Genomic DNA, 16188 nt, shown 5'->3' with positions numbered 1-16188 from the left:
TTTAGTATACACAGTGACAAACATTTAAAGTACACATATAAATATGTTATGTATGCATAACATTATGTTTTCACATACACTGTCTGACTGTCCATGTGCAAGGCCAGAGGCCCAGAGTGGAGTTATTTTGACAGGCCACATATTTTGCTCAATGTCTATGATTTGACATTTGAATCTAATATCTAATATAACTGATGCAACTGTGCTTTACTCTTATTGACTCTTTATTTCCTTTATATTCATGTTCAAAGTACCAGAGAACTTTGAAATTAATGCATAAAAACATATATTTGTGTACTGGCAAGGTGCCCCTTATTTTTCCATCCCAGATCTCGCTTCTCTCTTCTCTACTATCAGAGTCATAAAATGTACCCTAAATACTAACAAAACAATTTACAAACCAACAAAAAACAAAAATTACATAATTAGAAATGCAAGACATAAATTAAATTTATATTATAAAATATCTTATACATTTAGCCCATGTTTAGTTTCACAGCAATTTCATACAAACCTGACATTAAATTGAACTTTAACATAATTCTTGTTTTATTAAAAACAACATGTATTACTTAAGGGTTTTAATTTAAATAAAGACGAGCTGCGCTCAATTTTAGACATTCCAGTTTCATAGTGAGATTGACTGGTTTAACATTTATTTTTGACTAATTTGATAGGTACGTTCGAGATGAAGTGCGCCTCGCCTGGAGAGTAGACGAGATCAGGCGGCCGCAGCAGGAGGTGGAGACAAAAATCAGTCAAGTCGGCCAGTTTTCCACAGACTTACGAGAGACTAGAGGAGGAGACACGAACATCCTGTTAGATCACCTGTAGGTTACCTGTAGTCTGCAGATCATGCGCCTCCTGATCTCGTCTACTCTCCAGGCGAGGCGCACTTCATCTCGAACGCACCCGTTGATATAGTAGTGTAACGTCATCTGTCAGCGACTGAACGGTCTTCTCGTTCGCGCATGCGCTTTCTTACAGAGCTTTGTTATTTCATTTCAGTATGGCGCTTAGCAAGACGTTTGGACAAAAACCGGTCAAATTTCAGCTCGAGGAGGATGGAGACTTTTACATGATTGGTTCGGAGGTAAGTTTTTCAGCTCTTTAATAAACAGTTACTTTAATTATTTACGTATCTCGCAAAAATGTATCGTTTAACCTGGCATCTGGTCTGTTAGCAGCTAGCTAGCTAACTAAGAATATAGCAGAGAGGAAGGACAGCGCACGAAGACCCATTCATTTATTTCGGTTTTATTGTTAACATAAGTTAGAATAGCATCAAGGATAAAACACATAAATATGTGTGTGGATGTAACAGGATTAGGTTTGACCTGTAAACAGTCGCCCCTCTCCAGAGGTTTAGTCGTTTTTCTTCGTCTCAGTTAGCTAACGGTAAACAATTAGCTAGCTAGATTAGCTAACCCAGCTAATAGTGTTTATCCAGCTCTGACTTTACACAAATCAAAGCTAGTTTATTTGGCGTTCTGTTGGTTAAATTAGTATACATCATATTATATTTTTAAGACCCATACCTATTAGATAGCATAAACTGTAGTGTAAAGATACTGTAAAATCATAGCTATCAAAATTGATGACCGCATCTATATACTCCAGATGTGGTATATTCACCTACCAAATAAATTGAGATTGATCAACTTGTTCATTTCCAATCTGTTTGGTCGCCTTATTTGGGTTAACAGGGTGAAATGTGTATCATAATTTACATGCTGTGTGTTCTGGTTGGATGATGATAAACCTACAGAGTGACTCAAGTTTACCTCCAACTGACAAATCAAACGTTTGTAGGTGATCATACTGGAGTAAAATAATCCAGACAAACATTATAAGCAAGGTGGCCCAGTGAAGAAAATACCATATAATGATGAATATAAGTTGGATTTGTTATATAGGTAAATGTGACAATATCTAGTCATGAGGATTTATTTTAATATAGATTTTAGATTATATTGAACTGCTGTATAGGGCTACAATCCATGATTATTATAAATCTCAATTAATCTTCAAATAATTTTCTTGATTGATCAATTATTTCTTGCTCTATGATAAGTTGTAAGTTTTGAATAATGTTCCTTGGCCTTCATTTTTCTTGATTCTCTTTATGTCTCTGTGTGTTTTCAGGTGGGAAACTACCTCCGTATGTTCAGAGGCTCCTTGTATAAAAGATATCCGTCATTATGGAGAAAACTGGCATCAGTAGAAGAACGGAAGAAAATAGTAGAGTCATCACACGGTCAGTAGAGTGCAGTCGTAACATGTCTACAACTGGATGGGGTTGTGCCAGGCTTTGAATTCCAATCATTATCTCTTTCCTTTAATATGTGAGGCTGTTCTACTTAGAAATTCCAGACTGTAAACTCAAATAGAACAAATTAAGAAACTGTCAATTCAATTCAAGTTCACTGTAAAAAATTCACCCGAAGAACAATTAAAGGAGTTGATTGCTTTATGAAGAATCCTCCACAAACATAAATGGAAGAAGTGTAATAGACAGTAAACCACAGTTAAAGTGATAGTTACATAAATATTAAGAAGTCTAATATCCATCTCTTTTAATGTACAAACTACTGTTACATTTTTGTTTAAAAAAGATGAAAAAGTAATATATGCTGTAAAAAATAATGTAAGTAATGAAATGTAAACCCACATGCTGAGCATTTCATTGGTGGTTAAATACTTTTTTTTTTTTTGCTTTAGAGGTTGACAACATCCCATTTTGTAATTGGGAGAAAAGATTCTGATGAGGATACACAGTTTCAACCAATTATTATTATTCAAATGGTTGTCACTGCAGTCACATTCTCAGTATCAGTTGCTGTTTCTGTGTTGATTTGACTTGTTCTTGTCACTCAGATCATGGCTACACTCAGCTGGCCACCAGTGTGACCCTGCTGAAGGCTTCGGAGGTCGAGGAGATCCTTGAAGGAAACGATGAGAAGTACAAAGCTGTCTCCATCAGCACTGAACCCCCCGCCTACCTCAGGTGCTTCCACTACAGTCACCTCTGAAAACATTGTTCAGTTGTTCAGACAGGACGTGCTTTAAGGACAAAGTTGTTAAAGTGATTGTACTTTAATGACAAATTTATATTGGAAAGGGGGTATGACTAATAAGATTCTAACATTACAGACATCACATCCAAAAGGTTCCTCAGCAGAGTGCAAAGAGCTTCTGCAAATGAGCAGATTTTTTTTTGTGGTTTTCTGCAATAAAGCAAAATATAACTCAAGATGGTTAAGAGAAGAAAAATAAAACCATGAGCATGCATGGAGTATACTGTCTGCAAAACGTTTTTGAGGAAATCCTCTAGATGCATTATCCCTCCTCCTTGACATATCCAAGAACAATCTAGTCTGTACATTTCTGAGATGTAAAGACACTTAAAAATGTACTTCATGTCTTCAGTGAGGTAATAAACAAAAAGCCCGTTTTATTTTTTTATGATTTTCACATATCTATATTTCTTGGTCTGTGAACAGGGAACAGAAGGCAAAGAGGAACAGTCAGTGGGTTCCCACACTGCCCAACAGTTCTCATCACCTGGACGCGGTGCCCTGCTCCACCACCATCAACCGCAGCCGACTGGGCCGAGACAAGAAGAGGACCTTCCCACTTTGGTGAGGATCAGGAACCTAGTCCTAGTTTATTAAGACTATTACCTGTGTGCCTTGATAGGTTAAGTTGGTAATTCAAAGTAAGGTTGTTAAATTCAACATAAAGTTTATTTTTCCCCTAGTCTTTATTAAAAATTATTAATAATTATTGATATTGACTCAAATGAAACATTTTTATCGTGATATGTTTTTCAGCTATATCACCCAGCCCTAATTTATACACTGAGTCATACATAGATACGCAATGAACTATCATCATTTTGTGTTAATTGTCCTGCATAACCTTCACATCTATCGAAGGGAAAGCACTGCATGGTGATTCACATTGAGTAAGTGCAGTCTATACTTTTAGCTGCGGTTGGTAAGGCTTGTCCCTGTGTGTTTGTCTTGTCCAGCTTTGACGACCACGATCCAGCAGTGATCCATGAGAACGCCACACAGTCTGAAGTCCTGGTTCCAATCCGTCTGGACATGGAGATTGAGGGACAGAAGCTCAGAGATGCTTTCACCTGGAATATGAATGGTAGCCTCACATTGTCACCCTCTCTTAGCTCCTTAGTGTGATGTCAAAGCAAATACTTCATGGTACTGAAAAATCAAGAGCCACTATCAGTACTCAGACATTTCTCCTGAAATTTTTTAGAGAAGCTGATGACACCCGAGATGTTTGCTGAGATCCTTTGTGACGACCTGGACCTCAACCCACTGGCTTTCGTCCCAGCCATCGCCTCCGCCATCCGACAGCAGATTGAGTCTTATCCAACAGACAGCATCCTGGAGGATCAGGCAGATCAGAGGGTCATCATCAAGGTGATACTTTATTGTGAATAGCTCTTAATGAGCATCTTAAAAATTAAATATTTTCATGCCACATATCCTCCAGTGTTAATACTTACAGACAAGTCATTCATCAACTGTTGTTTCTCCTGTTATTGTGTGCAGTTGAACATCCATGTTGGGAACATCTCTCTGGTGGACCAGTTTGAGTGGGACATGTCTGAGAGGGAAAACTCTCCAGAGAAGTTTGCTCTGAAGCTCTGCTCTGAGCTTGGACTGGGCGGGGAGTTTGTCACTACCATTGCTTACAGCATCCGCGGTCAGCTGAGCTGGCACCAGAGGACGTACGCCTTCAGGTACACTCTCACAAACGCACAGCAACATGTGTCGCTTGTTTTTGTTTTCCACCGAACCTGAAATCTTCACAGAAAAATTAAGTCAAGGATAGAACTGATCTTTTTCTATTAAAAGGCAAATACTTATTTGATAGTGTAATGTATTAACCCTAAAAATTGGATTTAGACTTAACTTATTCTTTGATATAAGAAATCAATTTTGATAAAAGTTGGGCAATTTACCCCCTGCTCTTTTGTCATGAATGAGAAAATTAGCTATAAATATATATATATATATTTGTAAACATGTTTATTTCTTGTGTAAAGTTGGGAATGTTAATGAGCTTTTGGAGCCAGCCTCAAGTGGCTATTGACCTTTTAGGGAGCTGCATAAACAAACAGTGTTGAGGTATCTGTCCTTGTGTTATACATCTCAGTTCTTGTATATGTTATCGCCATGGTAATTTGAATGTGACCTTTGACCTGTCCTCTGTAGGCTTCTTGTCAAGATGCTGACCTGGAACCTGAAGCTTGTCGTCGTATTTCATTTTCTTATTGTAAACCAGTAGATCTCTATTCTGATGTGTTTTATGTAACGTCTGTTGAACGAGGTTAAATTAAGGTCTTACTTGCTTCTGCTGTTCTGATGTTTCTTATCTGGGTGAAATGTAGCAGACAGTTGGCTGCCTGAGCTTCCCAGGATGTGAAGTTATGAAATATTTCAAAACCCAGACAGCAGCTCTGATCTTTGTCACAGTTAGACATCTGGTGTGGGGGAAATATTTAATTTTCCTGCTTATTTCATGACAATGTCAGATTTAACAAGGCATCAGGGCAGTGTCATAACAAATTTCTTTTTAATATTCATGTATTTATAGAATGTGTAAATTGATTCAAATAGCAGAATGTCCTGACAATGATGGTCACATGCATAAAGTTACAAAAATATGAGTTCTGTTGTTTTAAATTTGCTTCTTGTGCTTGTTTTTTCATGTTTCATATGCTTCCTAAAACAGCAAAGTCAGGAATCTGGTTTTCTTTCATGATCTTATATTTGCTGAGGTTGCCCATCCAGGGCACTAGAAAATATGCTAAATGTTTAAGCTACATGTCATAATATGTAGTCATTCCAGCAGAAACAGTGTCATGGCTCTGTCTTTGAAGCTTCAAGCCACAATTTGCATGTTTCAGGATCCGCTTAAGCTGCAGAGGGGAAATGACTCTGTGTTTTTCACATTGATTTGAAAACATCCGATCTGAGTCGGATGAAAGGAAAAATCACCACTGAACCTGCAGCTGCAGTGGGAAACAGTCTCGGTGCTGCTGTAAAGTAAACTGAATCCTGTTCCTGTTTCTGGTGTTTTGCAGTGAGAACCCCCTGCCCACAGTGGAAATAGCCATTAGAAACACAGGTGATGCTGACCAGTGGTGCCCCCTGCTGGAGACCCTGACAGACGCAGAGATGGAGAAGAAGATCAGAGATCAGGATAGAAACACAAGGTGGGTGTTGGGTATCATTACGTCTGTTAATATGTTTAGACCTGCTTTCAGAACAAGATTTTCTTATCTTATTGTGATGTTTTTGTTTGGTTAAATACAAGTTAATATATGATACAGCTTCAAAGCCTGCATTATTCTGTGTGTTAGGGTTGAACAATTTTGAAAAAAGATACTGTATACAATTATTTTGACTGATATTTCAAGTGCGATATGATTTGCGATATTAGAGGTGATAATTTTTACATCCTTATTCTTATTTTGATTGAAAAACATGTTAAAGTGACTATGGTATCTGTACCAAATCAAGTGGGTTTTTTTAAGTCTGGAATCTGATTTGTAGAATCGGACATCTCTGCCTCATGACATAAATTAATTTAAAAGCTTTTTGACACACATTTTTCCTGTAACAAATATTGCACCTGCAATTTGAAAATCGCAGATTGTGATTTTGATTAATTGTTCAGCCCTTGTAAATGATCAGGTGATAAATGAGTAGTGGACTGTAGGAATGCAATCGTTAATTTCTATTTGACTTTATTGAGTAGATTAATTTAAATCTTTTCTCAGTTATTCATTTGCTCTACACTAGGATAACCTCTTCAAATTGTTGTTTGGTCTGACCAGCAGCCTTAAATCCACTCGTCTGTTTACTTATAAAGAAAAGCAGCAAATCCTCATATTTGAGAAGATTGTTTAACATGTTGACTAGAAACTTTGGGTTACTTTGGGTCATTAATTTCGTCAGTTCCCAGAGCATAAACGTTGCAGAATTGTATATGTCACTGAATAAAGGACTCTCTGTTACACTCAGAATTGATTGTGTGTATAAATAAAGTTAGTAGTAGTATATGATTAACAGTGAAAAAAATTATTATTTGTTGTTTGGAGTTTGTGTTGTGTTGTGTTTTTTTTTTCCATCATTAGAGGAAACTGCAGTCGATCAGTTCATCTCACTACTGCTGTTATTTTTAAACGCTCTGTTTGCTCCACAGGCGAATGAGGCGACTGGCGAACACAGCACCAGCTTGGTAGATGAAGCAGCATCAGCGCCCCCTACAGGAACAGCGCTCGTCTGATTGAGGTATGAGGCCGACACGGTTTGCAACATCAGCAACAAGATGTCCTGATCCACCGAGCGCTGGATGTCTTCTCTGCTCCGTCAGCTTCTCAGTCAGCTGTACGCCGTGTTTATTTTTATTATTAATGTTAATAATATGTTCTGTTTGGCAAAGCAACCGGTAGAAAATGTCCCTCCTTTGTGTTTCCCGTACGACCTTCAGCGTGGAGAAGCTGCTCTCTCACTTTGACCACTGACTCTCTTTACCTGACCACAGAGGGAGAAGAAACCACACAACCAGTCTCAGATAATATATTGTTATGTTGTATTTGTTGTCTTTTTGTACATTTTAATAATTCTTACAAAATAAAAAAAAAAGTGAAAGAGCTTGATTACCAGTCTGGTTATATGGTGCATCACTTGAAAAAAAAAAACTAAAAAAAAAATTTCTGCAACAGCTGGGGGTAGACTGATGAGCTGAGTAACATTTGTTTTTGTGCAAGTGTTCTGTTTTAAGGCTGACTGATTAATCATTTGTATTTCAAAACTGAAATCTCTATATTTTCGTAATAATCTTTCATAATAAATGTCACAAGCTTTAAAAGTGATCATTTAAAGTTTTGCTTGTGGCCCAACTGGTCTGTCCTAAATATGCTCTCTGTTGGAAGGTGTCCCTACAATTATACTGTCATTTTTTAATAAAAAAAAAAAAATAGTGTTCTGTGTTTTTTCCATCCATCAAAAATCAGCATAATCACAAACATAATTCTTTGTAGTTACACAAACAGTGTGTCGGTCCACATTACGATATCAACAACTCTTGAATTCCCTTGAAAATTTCTACAGAGATTCATGTTCACCTCAGGATAAATATTAATAACTTAAGTCACCTCTGACTTTTCCTTCAGCACCACCATCAGGTCAGACCTTAATTTTGTCCAATACTTTGATACAAATCTAATGATGTTCCCATCAGTTTCAGCTGCACTTTGTGTTCTGTGCTATTTAGCAACTGTGTGTATGCTAACAGGCTACACTAAATGGTCAACATGCTCAGCATTATACCCGATAAACATCACCATGTTAGCATGCAAATATTAGCATTTAGCCTTTCTGAGCTGCTAGCACGGCTAGTATTTATTCTTGTGTCTCCACAAAAGCAGTTTCAGGCAGGGAGCCAAATAATCAATATAATATCTTAATAATATGAGACAGTTTGGGCTTTTTGGGTTTTTCTTTGTACAATTAAATTGTTCTTGGTAAAGTTAAAAAGGACATCAAAAACAAGCAGCTGCATTATTGCATCAGATTAAAAATGTTTGTAACTTTGGCTGACACAGTCTTATTAAATGTAAAAATCACAAATAAAAGGCTATATTTGCATTTCTAATGTTGACAGTACTGGACAGCACATTTTTAACTAGATATTTGCCTTAATTTGTTAAACCCTAATTTTAAGATTTGTGAATTTTTCTTTTAAAGGTCAATTTGCATCCAAGAATATTCCCGCAATGAGTTTTCTGTCCCATAATAACCTTACTGTAAATGCTGTTTTTCCACCCTGACAAGACAAACAAAAAAACTCTGAAAACTCAGACTTGGTGTCTTGATGTTGACCCACATCAGTCTAACCCCAGTTGTGACTAATATTTCTGAGCAGTGCTGGGCTATAAGGGATGATGAAGTGTGTGTTTTGTTGTCGGGGTCCCACAGGGACATGTTTGCGTGTTGTTGTGCTAAGCAATTTCCATTTTGTCCCCAGTGTTTGACCCACAAAGGCAGCGGGTGAAAGTGCAGAGTGTGCAGACGGGGCTGATGGGATTTCAGGCCGTCGGCAGTTCTGTGGACCAGCAGCAGTGACACAACAGCAGGGAGGGAGTTATGGGTCAGCCCTGCTCCTTTCAGTTCTTCCTAAGCAATGTACCAATACCAAGTTTACTTATCTGGTCACGTTAACAGTTTACAGTTTCAGTATAAAGTATAAGTGTAAAAGGAAATGGCACTTTGACTGCTGTACTTCTTTTACACAGTTGGAGTATGTTTTCTTAGGATGTTTGAATAATTTTGTAAACAGAGGTCAAGTGAATCAAAGACTGTCTTCTTGGCTCCAGTTCTTGCAACTTTCATAAACTTGCTTAATTTCTGACCTTAAACACATCCCACACGTCTCACAGTCAGTGGAAGCTGTGGTTATTACTTCCTCTCATGTAAACTACATGTGATGACCACTGATAAAGACCACGAGAAACGATGGAACCTAAAAAAAAAAGCTGCAAAGTGGACCTTAAAGGTGCCCTGTGGAGTTTTCTTATAAACAAACATGGTTTCTGTTTACAGTCTGTGTTAGTCACCTAAACCATCGCGGAGGTCTAACAAATGTGCTGCCTGCATTTCCTTCACCATAAACCATTTGCAGAGCTGACTGGCGAACAACAAAAGGACCCACCCGTGAAAACATGGCTCTTTCCTTTCTATTGGTGGGTGTTTCCAGTTTGTCTATGTATACTGTATCTGACCATGTCAAAGAAACCATCCATAAATGGTGATAAAATACTTCACATGGTACCTTTAAGTTTGTTCTGCTCTGCTTTCCATGAAAAAAAAAAACTGCCTGTCTTCCTTCTACCCACAATCCTTTGCATTTTAAATGTTGCTTTCTTTCGGAAAGAAACTGGACCACAGTCTTCTTAGGACATAATTGAGACTTGCTTTTTCTAATTATTGAAAATGAACACCGATAAGTCAAAGTAAACAATGTGCCATTAAAAAAGTTCGGTCCTTATACATCTTAAGTGTCCTCTGCGGGGACTTCTGTTTGTCCTGTCCTGTGTCTCTGTTGGCTTGTGTCTCTTGATTTCAGGGGTCTTGGGGCAGTTAGTCGCCCCGCTGAGGATCTCCACCCGGCTGCTCTTCATGGAGGGGACGGTAGTCTGGGTCCTCTGGCCGGTCAAACATGGCCCTCCTGTAACAAGAGAACGGGGCCATGTGATACTGACAGAAAACATTTCTTTTTATGAGGCAAAGAAACTAATTTTCTTCATACTTAAACACTATAGATTGGTGCTTTAAAGGGACAGTTCACCCCCAAGTCAAAAATACATATTTTTCCTCTTACCTTTAGGGCTATTTACCCATCTAGATTATTTTAGTGTGTGTTAGCAGTGTCTTTCTATGTCATGACACTGTTGTGAGCATTTCCATATAGGAACTGTTTTCTTTCTACTGAACTGCACCAGCCAACCAGACTATAGAAGGAAGCGTGTGTCATTCGTTGATGAGAAACGCCATTAATGCTTACATCCCACTCTGTAAGAGGCACAAACCTTTCGCTCGTGAGTAGGCTGGCAGGTGTGGTTCGGTAGGACCTTCCTACATGAAACAGCTCACAACAAGGTCAGTGGATTGTCTTGAGTAATCAGGTCGCAATTTCCGAAAAAGCGCTATCGCTGTTGAGTTTTGCGAAGATATGTTTTTTAGTGCTTTGAGCGCCACAAGCTGAGTGGCATCTGGTCCCATTACACTGGAGAGACGACAGAGATCTTTACAGCCAATATCTCCAAGACTCAACAACTAGATAAGATAGATAAACAGCACTCGGTTTGTGGTGTTCAAAGCACCAAAAAAATACCTTTGAAAAATCAAAAAACAGTGTCTCTTTCCAAGAATCATGACCCGGTTACTCAAGATAATTCACAGACGTTGTGAGCAGTTTAATGTAGAAATGCTTTCTTTCTATTAGAAAGAAAATAGTAAATAAAGTAAGTAGGAGAATTAAGTAGAAAATAGCTTCTACATGAAACTACGAGGTTGTGGATTATTTTGAGCAATGAGTCATGATTTTTGGAAAGAGACTGGTTTTGAATTTTTCAAATGTATTTTCACAGGATTTGTGCCATTTAGTCCCATTATATTGAAGAGAAGGCAGCCAATGTCTCCAAAACTCTGCAACTCACACCAAAAAATCTAGATGCATAAATAGCACTACAAGCCAGAGATAAAATATGCATTTTAGATTTTGGGGTGAACTGTCACTTTAACCATGCACAACGTTTGGACATTTTGGCCTGTTTGACCAGAATGAGACTATTTCTTCTTGCATTAATTTAGACATGTTTCACTAATCAGACGACATGCCTGACTTGTGAGCCAGCCAGCACCCTTTAGGGCTCCAGTGTTATCAGATCTGCAAACCATTTGCAACGTGTCTGCAAGTTGAGCCTGCAGATCCCCCTTTGTGAAACCAGATTTAGGTGTGAAATCGCCTCCATCAAGGCGGCTGCATTTTTTGTGCCTTTTGTCTGTTTGTCAGCATGAAATTTTGTGGCAGGATGTTGCATGGACTGAGAAAGAGACCCATTCAATTTTAAAGCAGATCGGAATAATGGAGGAGATGCATAAATTATTTGTGACTTTTGTTAACATTGCAAGATAGGGGCATTTAGCCTTGACAGAGGTATGCACTTTAGTGGTTAATGTCTTTTGCATGAAGATACTAAAAAAGGTACATTTACAGAACACTTACAGAAGTTCTGGTGTCATCAGCAGCTTCCTTCCTCCCGGCTGGTTTGGAAACACGTCTTCAAGGAAGTAGTACATGTGACCAACACTGATACCTGAGGAGGGAAGGAACTCATCTTACATTTGACAGCTGGATAATTTTTCTAGATCACTACTTTTGTGTTTCATATAACAGCATCTACATCATTATGACTTATTTCCTTGATTAATAGAACAAGGCTGGTCACATCGTGTTTGTTCTGGTTGGTTGTGGTGAAATGTTTTTATACCTAGGAGGTCGACCACAATGGAGTTTCCAAGCAGCAGCGAAAATCCCATGAGCACCCAGGGCAGAAACGGGGCCTGGAAGTTCAAGAGGCCGAAGAAGTTCATGCGTATGAGCGGATGTCTTCTACTCCACACATACACCAGCATGATGATGAAGGCCTGACCCAGGAAGAAGACGTTGGCGAACAGACCGAACAGCTGCGGGACTTCACGTTAAATGCAACACTTGACATCACTTTGTTTCATGTTCAGTATGACCATAAAGTCGACACCTGAGAGTGTCTGAGTCATGATCAACTATGACGTAAACCAAAATTATGAGATTTAAGTAAAATTATTAACTTATTAAAGGTCTAGCATATACGATTTAGGGAGATTTATTGGCAGAAAATGGCAGAAATCGAATATGATATTCATAAGTAGGTTTTTTCATTCATTCATTTAATCACCTGAAATAAGAATCATGTTTTCTTTACCTTAGAATGAGCCTTTTATATCTACAGAGGATGCTGGTCCTCTTCCACCACTGAAACCTTGAACCACCTTGTTTCTACAGCACAACACTTTTCCTGGAAATTAAAGCAACTAGCCAGCAGGAAACCTACCATTACTTTGAACAAATGACAGATTTCTCTGGGTTTAAATGTTGTTGGATATTGGTATCTTGCTTATTCATACACCTTTATCTTTATTTTACTTTTTCTGGCAGAGGCAGGCTTCCACACATGTCCTGTATGTTGTCCCATACAATAAGAGAAACTGTTCTGGCACATAAAGGACTAGACATCAGTCCCTCAGTACTTGATGACATGATGCAATTCCATAAAATGTGAATATTTGTTAGACTAAAGTTTTAAACTACAACAAGTTTTTCTCAAATATCAAATATCCGTATTTTGTCAGGGCTGGTGTTATTATTTACTGAATGCTAAACATTCTTTGCATTTCAGGTAAGCGTGTTACTGTCCTGTTAACACACTCTGCGCTGTACTATTAGTGATATTACAGCAGAATTAGTCCTCATGAACCTGCGTTTAAAACTGTCCATGAAACATAACACGGCTCCAGAAGAACCCATAAACCTGCACATTGACCGTTTCACAACAGCCCAGAGGGACGTCTGCAGTAAACATACCCAGAGCTGTATCATTAACCTGGAATGTGAACAAGAGCTTCCAGCTACGAACTGCTGAGCATCATCTAAAAGACACAGGCTGCATGTACAGTAGCTGCTACCTGTCAGCGGTGGAATCCAACATTTACTCAGGTACTAGACATATTTCTTTCTTCAGTAACGTTTGGAATGCAGGATTTATTTAAAGCGAGCATTTCCCAGTTTTCATGTAGATGTCCAACAAGCGTTGATGGCAAATATGGAGTGGGCAGCAGCGCCTACATGTACCAGGATGCATTGCATGTGAGAATCTGATGGCCACACTAACCAAAAGCTTTCCCTTTTCTGGCCAAAACATAGCGTTACATGTCAAAAATACTCATCTCGCAAGCCCACTGGTTACCCAGAGGCAGATGCTAGCACCAGCTTACATTGCTGTGACATCACTGGATGCAGGAAGAAGAAGAAGAAGAACAACAACAGATTTTGCAGCATTAGAACTGAGCTTTATAGCAGCACTGAGGAATTTATTCCTTCAATTTACTACATTTACCATCAACACTAACTGGACATCCACATAACAAGGAAGATTTTCCTTTTAATAGTTAAACTGCATTTAGTTCCACTAGAATTTACACAAGGAAATTAAGTGAGGAAAATGTATTTTTGTCATTTGTACAAACTGACCCTTTAAGGAATTACTTGGGGTGTCATGACAGTGTTAGTTAAAGCACTGTTCTTTTGCAAAGCGTGTAAAAGGATACAGTCATCACGATTCCTCCAAACAGGAACATGAAAACAAAATCTGCCGTCCTTCCTCGGAAACAGCCTTCCTCCAGCATCCGACAGTATCGATAACTTCATTTAGTTAAGGACTCTGCTGCAGATCTCCCCCAGTGATAACACTAATGCTGCCCTCAGAATTTACTGTACAGATAAACCGAGATTTGTTTTGTTTTTGCCCGAGGAAACGTTGTGACAAAAGATACAGAAAGATGATGTTGAACACGAAACTGAATCCAAGAGAGCCGAAGAAGAGGAAGCTGGTTATCAGGCGCCATATCTGAGAGAAAGAGAGAAACAGAGTAAATATAAAAACATAATATATAGCTGTGTTTATATGTATCAAATAGTTGATAAATGTTACCTGGTATCTTCTGATGATTAAGTCTGGGTTAAAATAGAGCTGGAAGGGGGTGATGACCTCAAGTTGCTAAAAAAAAAAAAGAAGAAGAAAAATACACGATTTGAGATTAATCAGCAGGTTAGGCACCAAGACATGATGGATACTAATTATTTTTTGACATTTGATTTGTTGCATTTGTAAAACTTTACTTTAAGTCCTCCTGTATAGCAAAACATTTAATAGATGAATATTTGTAAACAACTGTCACTCTTCCTGCGGGAACATAATGAATGACAACATCATAAAACAATATAAAATGGAAAAATTCCTATGAAACGTCAGAGAAATGTCTGAAAAAACATTTGTTAGATGCTTATGTACTGGTTATAGATGCTAAATAGGGGTAGTTAAGTAAAGTGTTACCATTGCATTGTCAGATATAATGTATCCATATTGGTGAGAGGCATATAATTGAAATTTCATACACTTTCATTGCTTTAACCTCAGCTAAAAATTCACATTTGTTTATCTCTTACTCTTAGACTTTACACTACAACTGAAAATTTAAGTTTCTTCACTTCACACTTCATCTGCTTTCATCTGTCACATATCTTCTGACATTAACAACTTTTCAACAACTTTCAGAGTTTACAAATACAAAATTTCAAGTGTTTTTGTCATTTACACTTTACCTGACGCTTCAACTGCCCTCACCTTTAACAATTATGTTGCAACTATCCTCCACTTCAACTAAAGTTTCTACTCCTTTTGTCTTTCATTCTGCAACTGACAGTTTACCTGCTTTAAATGATTCAACTGTATTTGGTGACTTGAACTGAAACTGAACTGAAATGTTGAACCTCAGCTGACATATAATGTGATTTGCTGCTCACACTTAACCTGATGCTTCAGCTGCTTTCATCCATCACACAACCAACTGTCAATCATCTGACACCGTTTTAAGAGCACAGATTACAACCATCTTCAACACTTTCGGTTCAGTTATTTTCAGTGCTTCAAGTCTGATACTCCAGTCCCTTTCAGTACTTTAACTGGCAGTTTAGTGCTTTAATTTTCAATCTCCCATAAATTTAGCCTTTTGTCATCAAAGGACACATTCATTTTCTCTGTAATTGTGGAAAAAGCAACACTTGGCAAAACACTTAATGCAGCTCAGTGTCCATCAACTGATTTGACATTTAAAAAGCATCAGAAAATAACTTGCATTCATAATGTCAACATGAAAAATAATGTTTTCTTGTTATATCTAAATGATTGTTTCCTGACTGATCAGAGCTGTGAGGTTATTCTCTCCATTGTCACTGAGTTGTTGTTGTTGTTGTTGTTGTTTCTTACCACAGCAGCAGTGGTGAGGACGCAGGCAGTCGTGTACGCTCGGGTCACCACAGGGATCTGAAAATACTCCTGAGTGAAGCTGTGAGCCATTGCTGCTCCTGCTGCCTCACTGTCACTGTCATTACTCACTGAATGAACAACACAGGCCCCGCCCCCTCACTGCAAAAAGCCAATCAGATTGCCCTGTCAATTAACACCATCCACCCCAACTCACACTGTAAACACAATAAACAGAAAAACACAATATAGAGGCTTTTAAAGCAAAAATAAATTAGAACAAAGAAGAAGAAATATTGGACATTTCAACATTTAATCACACTTTTTTTTTTCATGTTCAGTCTCCATTAAAAAAGGTCCTTAATGTTAGTGGTATATATGGGATATAAGCTTGCATTAAAAAAAAAAATACATGAATTTTAATGAAAAAACAGATTTAAACAGATTAATAAAATATTTAAAAAAAAAAAAAAATCCATTATTTAAACTAATATTGTGACTGA

The 16188-nt window shown here is 38.0% G+C and overlaps 2 protein-coding genes across 2 annotated transcripts; one reads left to right on the top strand and one right to left on the bottom strand.

Annotated features, from left to right (window-relative positions):
- The first annotated feature begins 936 nt into the window (after nucleotides 1-936).
- On the top strand, nucleotides 937-7699 carry smarcb1a (SWI/SNF related BAF chromatin remodeling complex subunit B1a). Its single transcript, XM_084728237.1, has 9 exons — nucleotides 937-1093; nucleotides 2146-2257; nucleotides 2878-3007; nucleotides 3504-3641; nucleotides 4034-4161; nucleotides 4282-4448; nucleotides 4581-4771; nucleotides 6119-6250; nucleotides 7243-7699. The coding sequence occupies exons 1-9, from the start codon at nucleotides 1010-1012 to the stop codon at nucleotides 7280-7282; spliced, it is 1122 nt and encodes a 373-aa protein (XP_084584363.1). The 5' UTR covers nucleotides 937-1009; the 3' UTR covers nucleotides 7283-7699.
- Nucleotides 7700-9321: 1622 nt separating this feature from the next.
- On the bottom strand, nucleotides 9322-15796 carry derl3 (derlin 3). The gene is made up of 7 exons (XM_084728236.1): nucleotides 15689-15796; nucleotides 14354-14419; nucleotides 14196-14269; nucleotides 13971-14064; nucleotides 12095-12290; nucleotides 11830-11920; nucleotides 9322-10269 (listed from the first exon to the last, which is right to left on the bottom strand). Exons 1-7 carry the CDS (start codon nucleotides 15776-15778, stop codon nucleotides 10182-10184), a joined length of 699 nt encoding a protein of 232 aa, XP_084584362.1. The 5' UTR covers nucleotides 15779-15796; the 3' UTR covers nucleotides 9322-10181.
- Between the last annotated feature and the right edge of the window lie 392 nt (nucleotides 15797-16188).

Source organism: Lutjanus erythropterus, chromosome 10 (genome assembly GCF_056507025.1).
Source record: "Lutjanus erythropterus isolate fLutEry1 chromosome 10, fLutEry1.hap2, whole genome shotgun sequence".
Taxonomy (NCBI): Eukaryota; Metazoa; Chordata; class Actinopteri; order Lutjaniformes; family Lutjanidae; genus Lutjanus; species Lutjanus erythropterus.
This window is presented reverse-complemented; position numbering and strand designations above follow the sequence as displayed.

Coding starts and splice junctions, on each gene's coding strand:
- derl3 (XM_084728236.1), bottom strand. CDS start 15,778: ATGGCTCACAGCTTCACTCAGGAGTATTTTCAGATCCCTGTGGTGACC. Junction 14,420..15,688: donor TCCTCACCACTGCTGCTGTG/GTAAGAAACAAC, acceptor TTTTTTTTTTAG/CAACTTGAGGTCATCACCCC. Junction 12,291..13,970: donor TTGGAGGAATCGTGATGACT/GTATCCTTTTAC, acceptor GAAGTCCCGCAG/CTGTTCGGTCTGTTCGCCAA.
- smarcb1a (XM_084728237.1), top strand. CDS start 1,010: ATGGCGCTTAGCAAGACGTTTGGACAAAAACCGGTCAAATTTCAGCTC. Junction 4,449..4,580: donor ATCAGAGGGTCATCATCAAG/GTGATACTTTAT, acceptor TATTGTGTGCAG/TTGAACATCCATGTTGGGAA. Junction 4,772..6,118: donor CAGAGGACGTACGCCTTCAG/GTACACTCTCAC, acceptor GGTGTTTTGCAG/TGAGAACCCCCTGCCCACAG.